Source organism: Octopus sinensis, linkage group LG13 (assembly GCF_006345805.1).
Source record: "Octopus sinensis linkage group LG13, ASM634580v1, whole genome shotgun sequence".
Taxonomy (NCBI): domain Eukaryota; kingdom Metazoa; phylum Mollusca; class Cephalopoda; order Octopoda; family Octopodidae; genus Octopus; species Octopus sinensis.
The window spans coordinates 16,662,415-16,679,879 of NC_043009.1; the positions used below are offsets into that span (position 1 = coordinate 16,662,415).

Sequence of the window (17,465 nt, forward strand, 5' to 3'; positions counted from 1 at the left end):
CAGGGTGACCACAAAGTCACGTACCATGGGAGATATCAAGTATGCTTTATTAGCGATGAAGTAGGTAATCCATTACAAATGTTCAAAGTGTTGGTCATGTAGCTCTAAACAAATGTTCATACGGAATTTGAAATTGCAATGAACCCTCTCAAATAGCTCTTCATTGCTGTTGACTTGTTCACACACTTCAATAATTCTTTGAGGATGATGTCCTTGGTCATGAATCTTTTCCCAATACACAAGGGATTTAACGTAGCTCCAGAAGCAAAAGTCCATAGGAGTTAAATCTGGTGACAATGGTGCCCATAAAATTGGCCCGCGACACCCAAGCCATCTCCCTGGAAAATGTTAATTCAGAAAATCACAAACTTGTAATGCATGGTGGGGCAGAGCCCAATCTTGCTGAAACCAGACAGGATTTCCCCTTCTAAGTGAATGCATGTGAGGTTTCATCCTGTTGCCAAGCATGTCCAGATACGAATCACCTGTCACAGAGCCCTCAAAATAAAATGGTCCAATTACTTAATTGTGCTAAATCTCACACTACACTATTACCTTGCCACCATCTTGTTGATTATCTGCCGTGGAAAAGAGATCAAAAGGAGAACGTTAGCAATTTCACATATTTGGTATGTGATGGTATGTGACTTTATGACCACCTTGTATTGTTGTACAATTTCATACTGAATCCAATTTTATGATTCATTTATTCCAGAAAAATTTTAGAAAAATGTTTCAGAAGTTTCAAGTTTGGTAATTTTTTATCTAATCCGAGAGCAGGATTTGGAAGCAAGTATTTTGTGCGTGATAGCTATATTTCATAAAATGAAAGCAATTATGTCATATGAAGAGAGGAAGGGACAGCATGTGTGAGAGGTAATACATATACAAAAAGAGAGTGTTAAAGAGCGTGATAAATATATGGAGGGAAAGGTGTGCGTTAGAGATAGAGCGAGAGAGAGAGAGAGGGTGATAGTGACAATAGAGAGAGGGAGACTTGTTGATCTAAAAGTTGAGTTATTTCTTGAAGCAAATTATATTTTTTGATTATTATTTATGGACAACCTTCTCTTTGGGATGAAGATTTTTAAAAATCAAATTTGTTTTTCTTGAAAATGCACCATTTCAGAGCTTTTGGGGGCTAAATACATACACTCTTGTGTATATATATATCCAAAATTTACTTAACAGAATAGCTATTTTACAGCTGGATGGCCCTTCTTAAAACTGAACACTCAACTATGAAGTTAGGTGTGGCAGTTTAAACAGAGAACAAATTATAAGCCGATCAATGAACTAATTCCTGTGTTCATGTAAACTGTAACAAGTTATAACAATTAAACAACATTATATATAGATGCAGGCATGGCTGTGTGGTAAGAAGCTTACTTCCCAACCATATGGTTTTGGGTTCAGTCCCATTGTGTTGCACCTTGAGCAAGTGTCTTCTAATATAGCTTTGGGCCAACCAAAGCCTTGTGAGTAGATTTGGTAGACGGAAACTGAAAGAAGCCAATCATATATAAATATATATGTATATGTTTGTGTGTCTGTGTTTGTCATCCCACCATTGTTTGACAACCGATTTTGGTATGTTTATGTCCCTGTAACTTAGAAGTTCGGCAAAAGAGACTGATAGAATAAGTACTAGGCTTACAAAGAATAAATCCTGGGGTCGATTAGTTTGACTAAAGGCGGTGCTCCAGCATGGCTGCAGTCAAATGACTGAAACAAGTAAAAGAGTAAAAGAATATATAGATATATATATATATTTAACCCTTTAGCATTCAAATTACTCTGATAAATGCAAAGCTTATTTATTTTAAATCAATCATTTATTATGTCACAGATTTGAAATTTTGATGATGTTCTTATTCTTTTATTTGTTTCAGTCATTTGACTGCAGCCATGCTGGAGCACCACCTTTAGTCGAACAAATCAAACCCAGGATTTATTCTTTGTAAGCCTAGTACTTATTCTATCAGTCTGTTTTGCCGAACTGCTGAGTTACAGGGACATAAACACACCAACATCGGTTGTCAAGCGATGGTGACGGGACAAACACAGACACACAAACATATATAATATATATATATATATATATATATATATATATGTTATTGTTTATATTTAGAATGGCATAGTAGGGTAGGTGTGAGAGACTAGATTTGGCTAGTATAAACATAAAACAGGGTGGCATATTTGGGCTGGATATGGCTGGTTTAAATTCTAAAGGTTTATGTAGAAATATTACACACAAATCTTTCAGACAATAAAAAATAACAACAGAAAAGATATCCCTAAAGAGGTGAAGAATTGCCCATCAAAGCAAAGTATCTCTTGATAGGTGCTTGAAACACAGAATGTAAAACTACGTTTCTGAAATAACTGGGGAAATTATCTAAACACAAAGACCTGCAAATAGTTATTGAAATTGAAGATACAAAGCAATCTTCACTATTAATAGGTGAACTTGGATTATATAATGTCACACAAGCAATGTGTGTTTGAGCTTCTGCAAAGAATCTCTCCTGCCCTGTCAATACTTCTGATGCTCAAAACTGTGTGACTGCCACCAGTTTTGTTCTTTGCTTCTCACACAACTTTTTACCACAAACTGTTCTCTGTATTATTTGACTAAATGTCAGAGGTGGAAAAGGGTAGTAGTATGTCCACACATTTTTCCAGAACTGTCTCATTTCAGCAATGTTATTACCAGTTTGAATATGCCAGTGCTGAGCTCAAATTCGTAAACAAGCTGTAGACAAATAGTGTAAATACACATAATTCAGCTTGCAGCATAACCTATCAAGACTGAGAAATGCAAGCATTTCAGAATGATTATCTCCTGGATCAACCAAGATTGTGCAATGGTACACATATGGTTGTGACTGAACTACAGCCTCACATTATGGGAGCAAAAATCCTCACTGTATTTGGTAAGGAAGCCATCGTATTAATACCTAGAATACCCCTAATACCAACAGATGTTCCCTTCCATTTCAAGCAATTCCCAGTGAGAGTCAGTTATGCATTGACCATTAATAAGTCCCAAGGTCAAACACAGCAGGTTGTTGCTCACCATCTAGAAGAGGGCTGTTTCTCACATGGTCAATTGTATCTAGGTTGTTCCTGATTAGGAAACCCACAGGAACTCTTCATATATGCTTCAAAGAAAAAAGTTTAAAGACATTGTATGTACAGAAGCTCTGTAAATGTTTTATGATTTTTATATATAAGACATTTCTCTATTATTACCTATGGTTACTTTCTGTTTTTAGATATTCTAAATGAATTTGTAAAATTACGTTATGCAATATTTGAATACTTTTGAACAACTTTTAATGTAAGGAAAATGTGCATTATGATAGATACCAATATGTACCTTATGAATACATTTCAACACTGCATACACCGGGCCAAAGGCTGGGAGGCTCGCTGGTATATGTATATGTATTTAACTTGGTGCTGAGGCCCCCTCCTAGAGACAACGGGTAACCATGTACTCCCACACCTTTCAGTCATGGTTGGGGCATTGGTGACTGAACCGGCTACCCTCTTGGTTCAAATTCCTGGATCTAGGAGGTGGGTGTGAAGGCACCTATCAAAACTAAAAAGAAGATCTGTTCAGACAAAGAACTCAGTCCTACATCTGTGACTGGGCAGGCCTATTTTGAAACACTCCTGCTCACACTGAATAGGGAAGAAACCTAGAAAAGATGGGCTAACAATCAGATGTCACCACAGAATCCTGGCTGGTAAGGCATATCCAGCAGGACACCCATTCAAGCAGTTGAACGACAGAAATTAAATTAAACAAATTAATTAAACTAACCATTGGAACATGGAACGTGCAAACGCTCCTTGATCCTCCAGACACAGAGAAACCAGAATGTAGAACAGCTCTTGTCTCCAAAGAACTAGCGAGACTTAACATTGACATCACTGCCCTTAGTGAAACATGTCTATTTGGGGAAGGAAAGACTGAAGAGATAGGTTCAGGTTAGACCTTCTGGAAAGAGAAAGAAGAAAGAGAGAGGAAAATTCATGGAGTCACTTTTGCTGTAAAATCCAAGCTTGTGAAGGAACACCATCAGAAACCTTCAGCTATCAATAAATGGCTTATGACTCTCCAAAGTATTGATCTCTGCCACCATCTTTATGACACTGATCTCTGCTTACATACTTCTTAACATTGAAAAAATAAATAAATAAAATAAAAAAGTTGAAACTCTTCTAATATTATTATTCTAATAGAGTTAGCAGACATGCTAAGCTTTTCAGCTGCAGAGAAATGAAATAAGTGTTTTGGTTTACCTCTGCTACTTTAATTGCAGAGTTAATAAACAAAACAAAAATATATCATTATCAGCATCATTAATATAAGGAACCATTTCAACAGAGACTTTGACAGATTTTTTTTTAAAGTGTCTCTTGATTTCACAATCAGCACCCACCAATGCCAAGACACCACTGCTGCCGCTACCACCACTACTGTCACCACCACTGCTATCAATACCACCACCACCACCACATCCACCACTGTGTTTGCTAATATTTACAATTGATATTTTTGACAAAAAAAAAAAATACTTGGCAAGCCTACTTTGATAGTGATTTTTGTATAAAAAAAATTGGGTCAGTGAAAGAATGTGTCTTGCTGCTGCTACAACTACTATTACCCAAACATTATTTAAAAAAAAAAGCCTACTTGTCAGGACAACATGTCTTTGACAGTCAGCTACCCACAATCATTCACTAAATCAATCAATCAAACATTCTTTCTGTCATCCATTTCTATCTACTTGTCTATCTATCTAAATACCTTTAACCCCTGAATGGATTATCCCGAGTTTACTCATGTATCACAAATGTATCTTTTTAGAACCAGACGAGTATACTTGGTCAAAATTAACTTTTAATTTTAGCACTCAAACGAGTTTATTTCTTTTGTGTCGTTTCATTTTTGAGCAATCACAAATTTACTCGTGTTGTTTAAAAAAAATAAGTACTTTTTTCATTTGATGGATTTGGCTATCTGGAATGCTTATGTTTTGTATAAAGCATCTTTGGAAACTTCAGTTTCTGCTATGAAACCACTGAAATTTAGAATGCAAATAATCACCAAGATAATTGAAAAATATAGGCCCTTATTGCCTCCCACGAAACCAGGAAGACCATCATCGATCCCACATCCAACAAGATTTGCCCCAGCCGGTCACTTTCTCATGGAAATACCACCAAGTGGTAAGAAAAAGAACCCTACAAGACAGTGTGCAAAATGCACAGAGAAGAGAGAAGCATAAGGAAAGAAGATTTGAAGAGAAAGCAGATACATGTGTGATGTCTGCAAGATAACTTTGTGTGTAACTCTTTGTTTTAAAAATTATCGTTCTAAATAAACTATCTCATTTAAAAAAAAATTTCCTTTGATTTAAAAGCAATACATCTTATAAAAAAATCAAAGATAGTTAAGTAATATGTACTTTTTCAATGTCCAAGTTAACTCATTTAAATCCAAATGAGTAAAAGTACGTTTTAATTCCTATAATAAAAAATAAAGGATAGATAAAAAACTTTTTTTTGTAATTAACATAGTGTATATAATTAAAAAAGGAAATATAAAAAATATGCTCTGAAATGAAACTCCATGACAAAATGATTGATCCACTAAAGGATTAACATAATTTTTGTCTCCAAAATATATTTGGAAATCTGTCAAAGAGGTGATAATTACAACCAAATTATATTTCACAAACATCTCCACCACCAACACATCACCACTACCTATTTCTTTACTACCCACAAGGGGCTAAACACAGAAGGAACAAACAAGGACAGACAAACGGATTAGGTCGATTATATCGACCCCAGTGCATAACTGGTACTTATTTAATCAACCCCAAAAGGATGAAAGGCAAAGTCGACCTCAGCAGAATTTGAACTCAGAACATAGCAGCAGACAAAATACCGCAAAGCATTTCACCCGGCGTGCTAACGTTTCTGCCAGCTCGCCGCCTTCATATCACCACTTCCAGTCCTTATTCAACAAAATTCTTACTACACCCAATCTGTACCGCAAACATCATCACAATACACCAACAGCACACACTTAACTAACCAAAACCAACTTTTTCTCTAAACCTTACAAAGTTATGACAGTTATCAGTTTAATGCAATGTAACATTAATCCTTATTTCAATCCAGTTTCCTTTTGCCTAGGCTAATATTTTCTTCTCTTTCTTTAAACTTCAACATTTCCTTATTACTATCTCCCCATTATGTTAAGCAAGGAAACAGTTTTTCATGGGATCGTTGTCTTTACTAGCCAGTTTAAGCTGTTTTTAAAGATCTTGTACTACTGCCGGTAGAATTGTTAGTAAGTCAAACAAAATGCTTAGTAGCGTTTCTTCCACTGAGATTAACTTTCCCTTACATCCTTTTAGATCCATAAAATAAAGTACCAGTTGAGCACTGGGGTACATGTAATTGACTGGACCCCTCCCACCAAATTTCAGGCTTCATGCCTAGAGTACAAATAATTATTCTGATTCTCATTATTATTTTTGTAATTGTTATTAAGGCGCTGAACTGCCAGAATTGTTTGCACAACTTTTATTCTTTTAGGATTGATAAAATAAATACCAATTGAACACTGAGGTCAATAAAGTCGACTTACTCCCTCTCCCTAAATTACCGGTCTTGTGCCAAAATTTGAAACCATTTTTATTATTATTATCAAGGCAGTGAGCTGGCAGACTTATTAGCATGCCAAGCAAAATGTTTAGCGGCATTTTGTCCATCTTCACATTCTGAGTTTAAATTCTGCCAAAGTCAGTAAGATAGTTGAGCACTGAAACTTATGGCTTTGTACCAAAATTTGAAATTATTATTATTATTATTATCATTATTATTATTATCTCTCTCTCTGATTCATGTGTATACAAATGCACAAGTCAGTGTGTGTGTTTGTGTGTGTGCGTGTGAGTGTGTTTGTGTGTGTGCGTGTGAGTGTGTTCACAGATGATTATCATTTTCTCACTGTGAATGACATGTCTGACATTCCATCTATGACCTTTCAGATGACTGTTCAGTCCTGTTGATCTGCATGGTTTGAACCATAGGTATGAGGCAAAAATCTGTCACTCATTGTGTTTCCAACTGTTTAGGCCTGCACACGTTGCCACTTTTCTATCACCATGGGGCTTTCAGTAGATGGGATGACAAATGAGGTCACCAGTAAAGAGACATATGTATGTCATTGAATTATAGTGATAAAAACACTTGTACAACACGAGAGTCTCCTTGATTAACATCTAGTTGTAGGCTAAAGCAAGATAACCAGTAATCGTGCAAAACTGCAAGTTTCACATCAGACTCTCTTACAAATATGTCGTGACCACAGCTAAGCGTCATTCATCCTCAGAGGTTTTATTGTGTGCCCTGACTTAAAACCAACAGTATTTCTACACCCACATGTTATCATGTATGTTAGTTGGTGTGCAGTTGGGATCCTGACAGATGGTGCTACTCTGGATCAGAGTAGGGAAACAATAATGGCTAACAAATGGTTCCACATTCCTCAAAACACTGGGACTCTTCAACCAGAGCCCTACTACCGCATGCAGTTTAATGTCATACCCAGGACACACACACACATATATATATATATACACATATACACACATCAAAATATCAGTAAATATTACACAAGTCTCTGACATGTTTTTTCTTCACAAAAACCAAAATTTGTCACTTTTATGGAGAAATACCCATCTCCCTATTTAAGCAAACACATCACCATTGCAGCCATAGATGTCACCACCACCACCGCCACCACCACTGTGTTCAACATCAGTACCATTATTTCTAGTCTGTTATTTCCATGCTGCTGTAGGTTTAATGGGTCATGATGGTCTGGTTTATTTGGCACAAACAACAGCATAAAACAGGTCAACTTTTAAGTCATACAGTGTGGACTGAGTTTATTTTATCATGCTACCAGCAGTGAAGCTGTCGTGTTGCTCCATGGAAGGGGATAAGAGGCCCCGCTACACAGTGTAGGCGTAGGAGTGGTTGTGTGGTAAGTAGCTTGCTTACCAACCACATGGTTCCGGGTTCAGTCCCACTGCATGGCGCCTTGGGCAAGTGTCTTCTACTATAGCCTTCAGGCCGACCAAAGTCTTGTGAGTGGATTTGGTAGACAGAAACTGAAAGAAGCCCGTTGTATATATGTATATGCAGATAAGTGTGTGTGTTTGTCCCCCCCCACCCCACCCACTCAACACTGCTTGACAACTGATGCTGGTGTGTTTACGTCCCCGTAACTTAGCGGTTCGGCAAGAGACCGATAGAATAAGTACTAGGCTTACAGAGAATAAGTCCTGGGGTCGATTTGCTCGACTAAAGGCGGTGCTCCAGCATGTCTGCAGTCAGGTGACTGAAACAAGTAAAAGAGAGAGAGTGTCAATTCCTATTTAGAGTTACTGCTCTACACAATTGGTAACCAGCATTGTGGCTTCTGAAGTCCATGTCTTGCTCGTATGTTCCATTTCGGCATGTTTTCTGATGATTGGATACCCTTCCTACTAACAACCACTTTCTAGCATGCTTTTTATCACGACATCTACAAGGGGATTAAAGCGTTTTCTTGGATCTAAGCTAAATTTCTTCCATCCACACAAAGTTTTTCAAATTTTCACCAGATATTTTTCAATGTAGTGCAGGCTGATGTAAAAAAAAAATCATTCTCTTTTATTAGAAATAAATAATAAAGTTACAAATATTGAAAAATTATGTAATTTTAGCCAATCAAAGCATCCATTGTTGAGATTATCATCTGTGCTGATCTCTGTTGCCATTGATATTATAGGTGCTTTCTTGTTTTTTTCTTATTATTAAATTGTGAATTGGTTAAAAGAAAAAGGTGAAAGTCAATTCTTTCTCCACTACCAATCTTTTCTTTTACTTGTTTCAGTCATTTGGCTGTGGCCATGTTGGGACATGAAGAATTTTTAGTCAAATGTATCAACCCCAGTACTTATTTATTAAAGCCTACTAATTATTCTATTAGTCTCTTTCACCAAACTGCTAAGTTACGAGGATGTAAACACAGTGGTACTGGTTGCCAAGCAGTAATGGTGATAGGGACAAACAGACACAAAAACACACATACAGATATATATATATATATATATATATATATATATATATATATGCATGTATATGACAGGCTTCTTTCAGTTTCTGCCTACCAAATCCACTCATAAGGCTTTGGTCAGCCCAAAGGTATGACAGAAGACACTCACCTAAAGTGCAATGCAGTGGGACTGAACCCCAAACCATGTGGTTAGGAAGCAAGCTTCTTACCATATAGCTATGTTTGTGCCTTTGTTTACAATTTTATCATAACAGAAAAGAAAGTACAAATAATATTGATCTGTTGTACCTAGTAAATTTTTTAAGGATCGGGAATTGATAAAAGATTACATCCTTAGAGATTCATCATCATCATCGTTTAATGTCCGTTTTCTGCGCTAGCACGGGTTGGACGGTTCGACCGGGGTCTGGGAAGCCAGGGGCTGCACCAGGCTCCAGTCTGATCTGGCAGTGTTTCTACAGCTGGATGCCCTTCCTAACGCCAACCACTCCGCGAGTGTAGTGGGTGCTTTTTACGTGCCACCGACACAGGGGAGTCTGGCAGCTCCCACGATCGGTTGGTGCTTTTAACGTGCCTTAACAAATTTAAATGTTATTTATAACATCCAATAAGTGAAAAAGTTTTGGGCATGCCTCAAGCAAAGAAATAAAAGGGAAATAGATATTTGTCTTTTTTGTTTTTCAGATGTTATGGTGTTATGGAGTAGTTTAAAGAAGATTTGGCTGCTATTTGTAAAGGTTTCACATGAGTTGATTTCCATGGCAACGGAGATCAGCATAAACAATAATGTCAACAATGGAGGCTTTTGATTGGCTAAAATTACATACTTTTAAATGCATGTAACTATGTCAAAATTATGTTTTGAAAAATAATCTGGTGGAAACTCAAAAAACTTCAAAGGCCGAAAGAAACTTAACAAGATCCATCTCCTTTAAATTATATCAGTTCTAATTTAGAATTACTACCCTCCTAAATGGATAGCCTGCATTGCATCTTGTGGAGTGCACAGCTTTTATCTTCTATCTTTAACTAATTTCAGTTGAGGGGCTGCGGACATGCTGGGGCACCACCATGAAGAATGTTTAGTAGAATGAATTGTCCCCAGGATTTATTATTATTATTTTTTAAATCCTGGCACTTATTCTATCGATCTCTTTGCTGAACCACTAAGTCACAGGGATGTAAACACACCAGCACCAGTTGTCAAACAGTGGGGTTAGGGTGAGAGGTGGAGGACAAACAGACAGAAAGACATACACACAAACAAACACACACACACACACATATATATATATATATATATATATATATATATATATATATATAAACAATGAGTTTCTTCCAGTTCCTATCAACCAAATCCACTCTCAAGACTTTGGTTGGCCTGAGGCTATAGAAGACACTTGCTTAAGGGACTGAACTGAGAACAATGTGGTTGGGAAGCAAACTTCCTACCACACAGCCATGCCTAAGTTGGGGAGGGCCTTAGCTACGGAATGAGAGTCATGGTAATGAGCTGATGTAGCTTGGCATAGAGGTTGACTCTGCTGAGTGAGAAGAGAGGAGGTTGGAAAAGTATTCTGAATCACTGGGAGTGAAACAGCATCCATAGCACTATGTAGAGGGTTATATCGAAAAGTTCTCTTGAAATTGCATTGTAAAGGTAAAAGAGGTAAAGAGCTCCTTTGATCATGAATGGCCATGGGATAAGAAAAGTTACTCTCCGAAGCATAAGTCCGGGCAGGTTGTTTATGGAAGACCCGCAGTTGCCCATGCATACTGATTTCTCCTCTTCACCGCACCTATGTTACCCAAGGGAACAGCAAAGGCCAATACAGCTTGGCATCTGTGACATTGCAACTCATTTCTGCAGCTGAGTGAACTGGAGCAACATAAAATAAAGTGCCTTGCTGAAGAACACAACACACAACCCGGGCTGGGAATCGAACTCCCCACCTCATGATAGTGAGCTCTAACTATTGAGCCATGCACTTCCACATTGTAGTCTTCTTGCTTTAATGTGGTAAGGTGGATGGATGTGTATAGTGTCCCAAAATGTGATGGGGGGTATAAATAAACAGAGTATGTTTATAAGAGAAAGAAACGAAGAGGAAAAAAAGAAATACAGAGATATAACGAGGAAAGAAAAGAAACAGGTGACAATGAGGTGGCTAGATATAATAAATAAATACGGAAACATTTTATAATGAAATATGTTTAAGGTAAGAAAGTTCTGATTTTGCTTCTGACCAATCATAATCTTTCAAATTTAACTGAGAATTTGTTAGTCAGATATGTGCATGTTGAACACCTTTCAAAACATTCTCTCCTCTCCCCGTCAGGTTAATATATGCGGCATGTTTATAAGAAAGAGGTGGAGAAGAAAGGAATGAAAGAGGCAGTAAAGTGAATAAAATGGGGGTAGATAATAGACTACATAGAGAGATTTTAAAACTGAGAGAAAGTCACACAGTTAATGGTAATGAGGATATTTGCTCATTAATCAAGTCAAACTTTCTTTTATCTTTCTTTGTATTTTTCTTCCTTTTTCTTCAGTTCTTTTGCTTTCATGTTTGCAGGAAGGTGAATATATGGTGACTATTAAAGTCCTTGGCAACTGGTTCATTATTCCAGAGTTGAAATCTGGCTTGTACTATTCAAAAGCACCATAGCATTTGTTGTTCTACTGTTATCAGTTGGTTGTGTTGGAGCCACATCCATTGTAAGACACACACACACACACACACAGACAGAGCCAATGAATGAGCTTTTATGTAGTTGCTTGACCTGCAAAAAATAGCAATCCAGTTTACTTGCTTAGCACCTTTCCTTCTTAAAAAGGTAAGGGCACAATGGACAATGTAGGGATGGTAGTGTGTTGGTCTGCTTTAATCATAGGCATGATCAGTCAGGGCAAACCCCGGAGATAAGCAACAACAACCGCCGCCGCCGCAAAATAACATCAGTTTTTTTTGTAGCTGTGAACACAGCACAGACAAAATATAACTGAACCACTTTCCTTTTATTGTGTCAAGCCACGAAACTTCAAGAGTTCAAACTGAACCTGGACTGTATTAATCCCACCCAGGAGGTGGGAAACAGTTACAGGTACTGCACCTCTTCTGATGACTAAATAATAAAAACATTCCACATACCCTAAAAGAAAATAGAATGAAGACAAAACATGGAATGGGAATCAGGGATTTGCAATCATCTCATCAAAATCATCACCATCATCATCCTTTAACATCCATTTTCCATGCATAGCATAGGTTGGATGGTTCGACAGGAGCTGGCAAACTGGGAAGCAGCACCACGTTCCAATTGTCTGTTTTGAGATGATTTCTACGGCGGGATGCTCTTCCTGATGCCAACTACTTTATAGAGTGAACTGGGTGCTTTTTACATGACACCAGCACAGGTACTTATGTAACACACAAACACACACAGGCACAGATGTGACTGTATGGTAAGAAGCTTACCATACTGATGGAGCAGTGTGTGGTCCCTTCCTGTGAAGAGGAGGTGTTTCTCCTCCTTTACCACGAGGGAGAGATGGTGAGTAAATTTTTGGACGGCTTGGGTGACCGAGAACGTGTGTACTCGGTCTGCTCAAGTAGTCCGATATGGCCTCCGCAGGTGGCTGCAGAGGTAGTAACTGAAAGAATTTTGTCAAAGGTCACAGCGACCTTTGACAAGGAAGAATTTGCTTTCCTCTTTGCAGGCCCCGACTTGTTGATGCAGAGTTGTCTGCAGGTGGCAAGTCACTTAGCTTGGGGGCCCTGACAAAGAGAATTGTTGTAAGAAACTTTGTATTCGAGGGTTTGTCGGTCGGTGGGCGCCGACATCCCTCCCATCCGCATCATTTCATTTCATCTCATCTTGTCCATGTCCAGCCCACAAGCTTCTATCTGTGTACTGCCCTTGTGGAAAATTGAATGAAATAAAGAAGCTTGCTTCTCAACCACATGGTTCCGAGTTCAGTTCCACTGCATGACACCATGGGCAAGTGCCTTCCACAATAGCCTTGAGCTGACCAAAGCCTTGAGTGGATTTGGTAGACAGAAACTTAAAGAAGCTCATCATATGTCTCTCTCTCTCTCTCACTTTCTATCTGTTCCTCACCATCACTTGATGTCTGGGGCTGGTGTGTTTATGTTGCCATAACTTAGCGGTTCAGCAAAAGAGGCCGATAGAATAAGTACCAATCTTAAAAGAATAAACGTACAAGGATTGATTCCTTCAGCTAAAAATTCTTAAAAATAGTGTCCCAGCATGGCTGCAGTCAACTGATTAAAACAAATAAAAGATAAAGATACTCATATATATATCATCATTTTGATGTTCACATTTCTACACTTGGATCAGTCAGATGGAATTTGCTGAGGCAGATTTCTCTATGGCCAGACACTCTTCTAGTCACCAATCCCCTTCCTTTCCCAAGCAATGTAAGGCTTTCCCATGACCAGGCATGAGTTCATGGAATACTGGAAACAAACAACATTGCACATATGACAGTGATGCTCATTTAGAGCTATTATGCAATGTCAAGACAAGGTGACGCTAAGATACACATATACACACACACACATAGATATATATACATACACAATGGCAGCGAGCTGGCAGAAATGTTAGCACGCCGGGTGAAATGCGTAGCCGTATTTCGTCTGCCATTACGTTATGGGTTCAAATTCAGCCGAGGTTGACTTTGCCTTTCATCCTTTCGGGGTCGATAAATTAAGTACCTATTTCTTTATTACCCACAAGGGGCTAAACACAGAGGGGACAAACAAGGACAGACATAGGTATTAAGTCGATTATATAGACCCCAGTGCGTAACTGGTTCTTAATTTATCGACCCCGAAAGGATGAAAGGCAAAGTCAACCTCGGCGGAATTTGAACTCACAACATAACGCAGACGAAATACTGCTAAGCATTTCGCCCGGCGTGCTAACGTTTCTGCCAGCTCGCTACCTTAAATTAAGTAAATTAAGTACCAGTTACGCACTGGGGTCGATGTAATCGACTTAATCCATTTGTCTGTCCTTGTTTGTCCCCTCTGTGTTTAGCCCCTTGCACATAAATATGACATGCTTATTTCAGTTTCCATCAACCAAATTCACTCAGCTTAGGTTGGCACAGAGCTATAATTGAAGATATTTGCCCATCAGAGATAGATAGATACTAACATACATACATAGACATACAGACATTTGTAGAATATCCATCTACAAACAGTCATATTCTCTTGTCAATTTTGATTAATTGTTCCTTAGGTTCATTAAAGCTACTGCTGCTACTACAAGCTTTTCACTGATGCACAAAAGGACATTGAGGTAAAAAAAAAAAGTTCTTGTAAGTGCCAGCTCTACAACAACAATAATGGTGAGGATGCTGACAACAACAACAACAACAACAATAATGGTTACAAAAAGAGTGTTTGTCAATGACAGAATATTTCAATAAAATTTGTGAGTAAAGATAACTTACATTAACTTTCCAGTCAAAATTATGAAGTTCCCTCTCTGAGATGCTGTCTGTCTTTGCAAGCAGCTGTTCCACAATGTCATCCCTACGGCAATTTATCACCTCAAAGATACTTTGCTTGTACTCATCTGGAACTGTGTCACCAACATAACTAAATATCTGCAGTAGAAAATTAAAATAAGGTTTAACATAGCATCCACATAAAGGCACTTTATTTGGGGGCTGAACTATTTAAAAATTCATGGGTTGGATGAAGAAATGTAGTAAGAATGTAATAATATTAGCATTGATCTTAGTTTGGTCATTTCTATGAAATGATGCTTAGAGACATGGTTCTATAGGCTCATTCAATTTACATTGTCATGAAAACTGAAAACTTGGACATATAACTGGTACACACACAGACACATTATCTTAACTATTTTACGTGTATATGGATTATATGTATGGAGGCACAATGGCCCAGTGGTTAGGGCAGCGGACTCGCGATCATAGGATCGCGGTTTTGATTCCCAGACCGGGCATTGTGAGTGTTTGAGCGAAAACACCTAAAAGCTCCACGAGGCTCTGGCAGGGGATAGTGGTGATCCCTGCTGTACTCTTTCACCACAACTTTCTCTCACTCTTACTTCCTGTTTCTGTTGTACCTGTATTTCAAGGGGCCGGCCTTGTCACTCTCTGTGTCACGCTGAATATCCCCGAGAACTACGTTAAGGGTACACATGTCTGTGGAGTGCTCAGCCACATACACGTTAATTTCACGAGCAGGCTGTTCCGTTGATTTGGATCAACCGGAACCCTCATCGTCGTAACCGACGAAGTGCTTCCATATCCATATTATATGTAGATCCGTAGATGCATTTTAATTCCAGAAGTGCTTACAAAGTCCAGTGCTAAATTAACTGCAGCCTAATGACATGAAGTGAATGAAAGATAAATTTCCTGCTCAATAAGATACTGGCTTATTGAAGGTAATAATTGCAGTATGATCAGGTACCGATTCCAGAGGAGTTCAATGAAGTGAGGAAAAGTGAAACAACAAAACACTTGCAGTGAATCTGAATCAAGAGTCATTGAGGATATAGTTTAATACCTTAAGTTTTCAATCATTTTGCCTTCATGTATGGGTCGTAAGGGTCCTAATTTTCAAATAAGTGTATAAAGAGGGTTTCCTCACATAAATATTTAGGAAGTAGGAAGGTATAATGTTCAGGCATTTTTCAGAAACATTAATTGAATTGGGATAGGAAATGAAATTTAATAACGAATTCAGTTGCTAAAGAGTTTAGAGACAAACTACAGTAGTTGCCACAACAATTAGATACTCTTGCTGCCATTAACCAATTTACCAAGAATGGGAGTAACAACTATTTTCATAGGCAACCAGAGGTAAGCAAACTAATGCAACAGTACCATAAATGCTCAGAGTCGCAGAACAAATGACTACATAGTCTTGTTTGAACTTGTGACAATGACTGACTTTCATATTTATCCCTTTAGCATTTAAACCGGCCATGTCCAGCCAAATTATTCTACATCTTTTATGTTCAAAGATCTGGCCTCTTCCATCTGCCCTGTAATATAATTCTAAAAATAAACAACCACACCATCAAAATCTTGAAGCAACAAGATAATGCTTGATTAGTTCAAAACAATATGAATAAATAAGTATTAGATTTGACAGAATAATCTAAATACTAAAGGGTTAAAGAAATAAATATAAAACAGAATGATTCCGTTTCCTCACCTGGTCTTTTGTCCAAGACTCTTTACCAGCAGTTAGTACCAACTCTTCACAGCTATCACACACCTGCCAATACTGTTGTATATTCCACACATTACTATAGTCTTTGTAATGCAATATATGACGACTGTCTTTATACAGTTGGCTAATGATACCATGAAGAAGCTGAAAAATAAAAACAATAAATTTTAAGAAAATAGAAGAGACGATGATGATAATTATCCAGACTGCCAACACATGATGAGGAATGAAAGAGCTTCTCTCTCGAGTTGATCAAAACGAAGCTAAATTCTCTCAAATCCCACTCTAATGTATTAAAAATTGCACACTGTGCAATATAGTCCTATAGTTAGAAAATAACGAGATGGTCATAGCTGGAATGCTTTTGGTTATTAGTCTACTCAATCAGGGTTGACTCGGAGCTAAACAACAGCATGGGCAACTCACTTTGGTTTATAGAGAGTTCTTTATGTTCTGGTTGCCAACACATAAATGTTTTCTTCTAACAAGAACAAATAAAAGGAGGGAACCAGAAGTAATACAAAACATTTGTGGAACAGATATCAACTGACGACAGAATCATTGTTAATAACTACATCCAGAGTTTCGAAACAGTTGTATCTCACAATCATAAAAAAATAAATCTGGTGATTCTACACCAGCATTCAGGTTCCGCCAGCAGAATATGAGGCATTTATTTGCAAGTGAGAGATAACCTTCTCAGTCAATTAGAGAGAAAGAAATTTGGTGAAAAAGTGTCTTTTCATGAATGTCAGGCGTAGATGATTGCAGTAATATGGACACATATTGTGAATCAATGATAAACACTAGGTGAACAAGAGGCATGCTGGAGATGAAAGATAATAGAAGAGACAATAAGGGAAATAGCAAGTAGGGTAATAATGATAATGAATCTGGAATGTCAGACTGACAACAATACAAATTACACATGATGGAGAATGAAAAAGCCTCTCTGTGAGAGTAGAAAAAAGTTACACCACACATGGATATGTGGGGATTTTGAAATGCAACTGGTATTACTTGTCTTGAAACCCTCCACACTCTTCACA

General features: G+C 37.8%; 1 protein-coding gene across 1 annotated transcript in view; it reads right to left on the bottom strand.

The window, feature by feature from the left end:
- LOC115218469 (COMM domain-containing protein 8) overlaps positions 1-17,465 on the bottom strand; it is a 117,822-nt gene that overhangs the window by 18,717 nt on the left and 81,640 nt on the right. Inside the window, exons 2-3 of the mRNA XM_029788303.2 lie at positions 16,399-16,560; positions 14,655-14,810 (exon numbers count right to left, since the gene is read on the bottom strand). Coding sequence (XP_029644163.1) covers positions 14,655-14,810; positions 16,399-16,560 — 318 coding nt within the window. The remainder of the gene's footprint in view (positions 1-14,654; positions 14,811-16,398; positions 16,561-17,465) is intronic.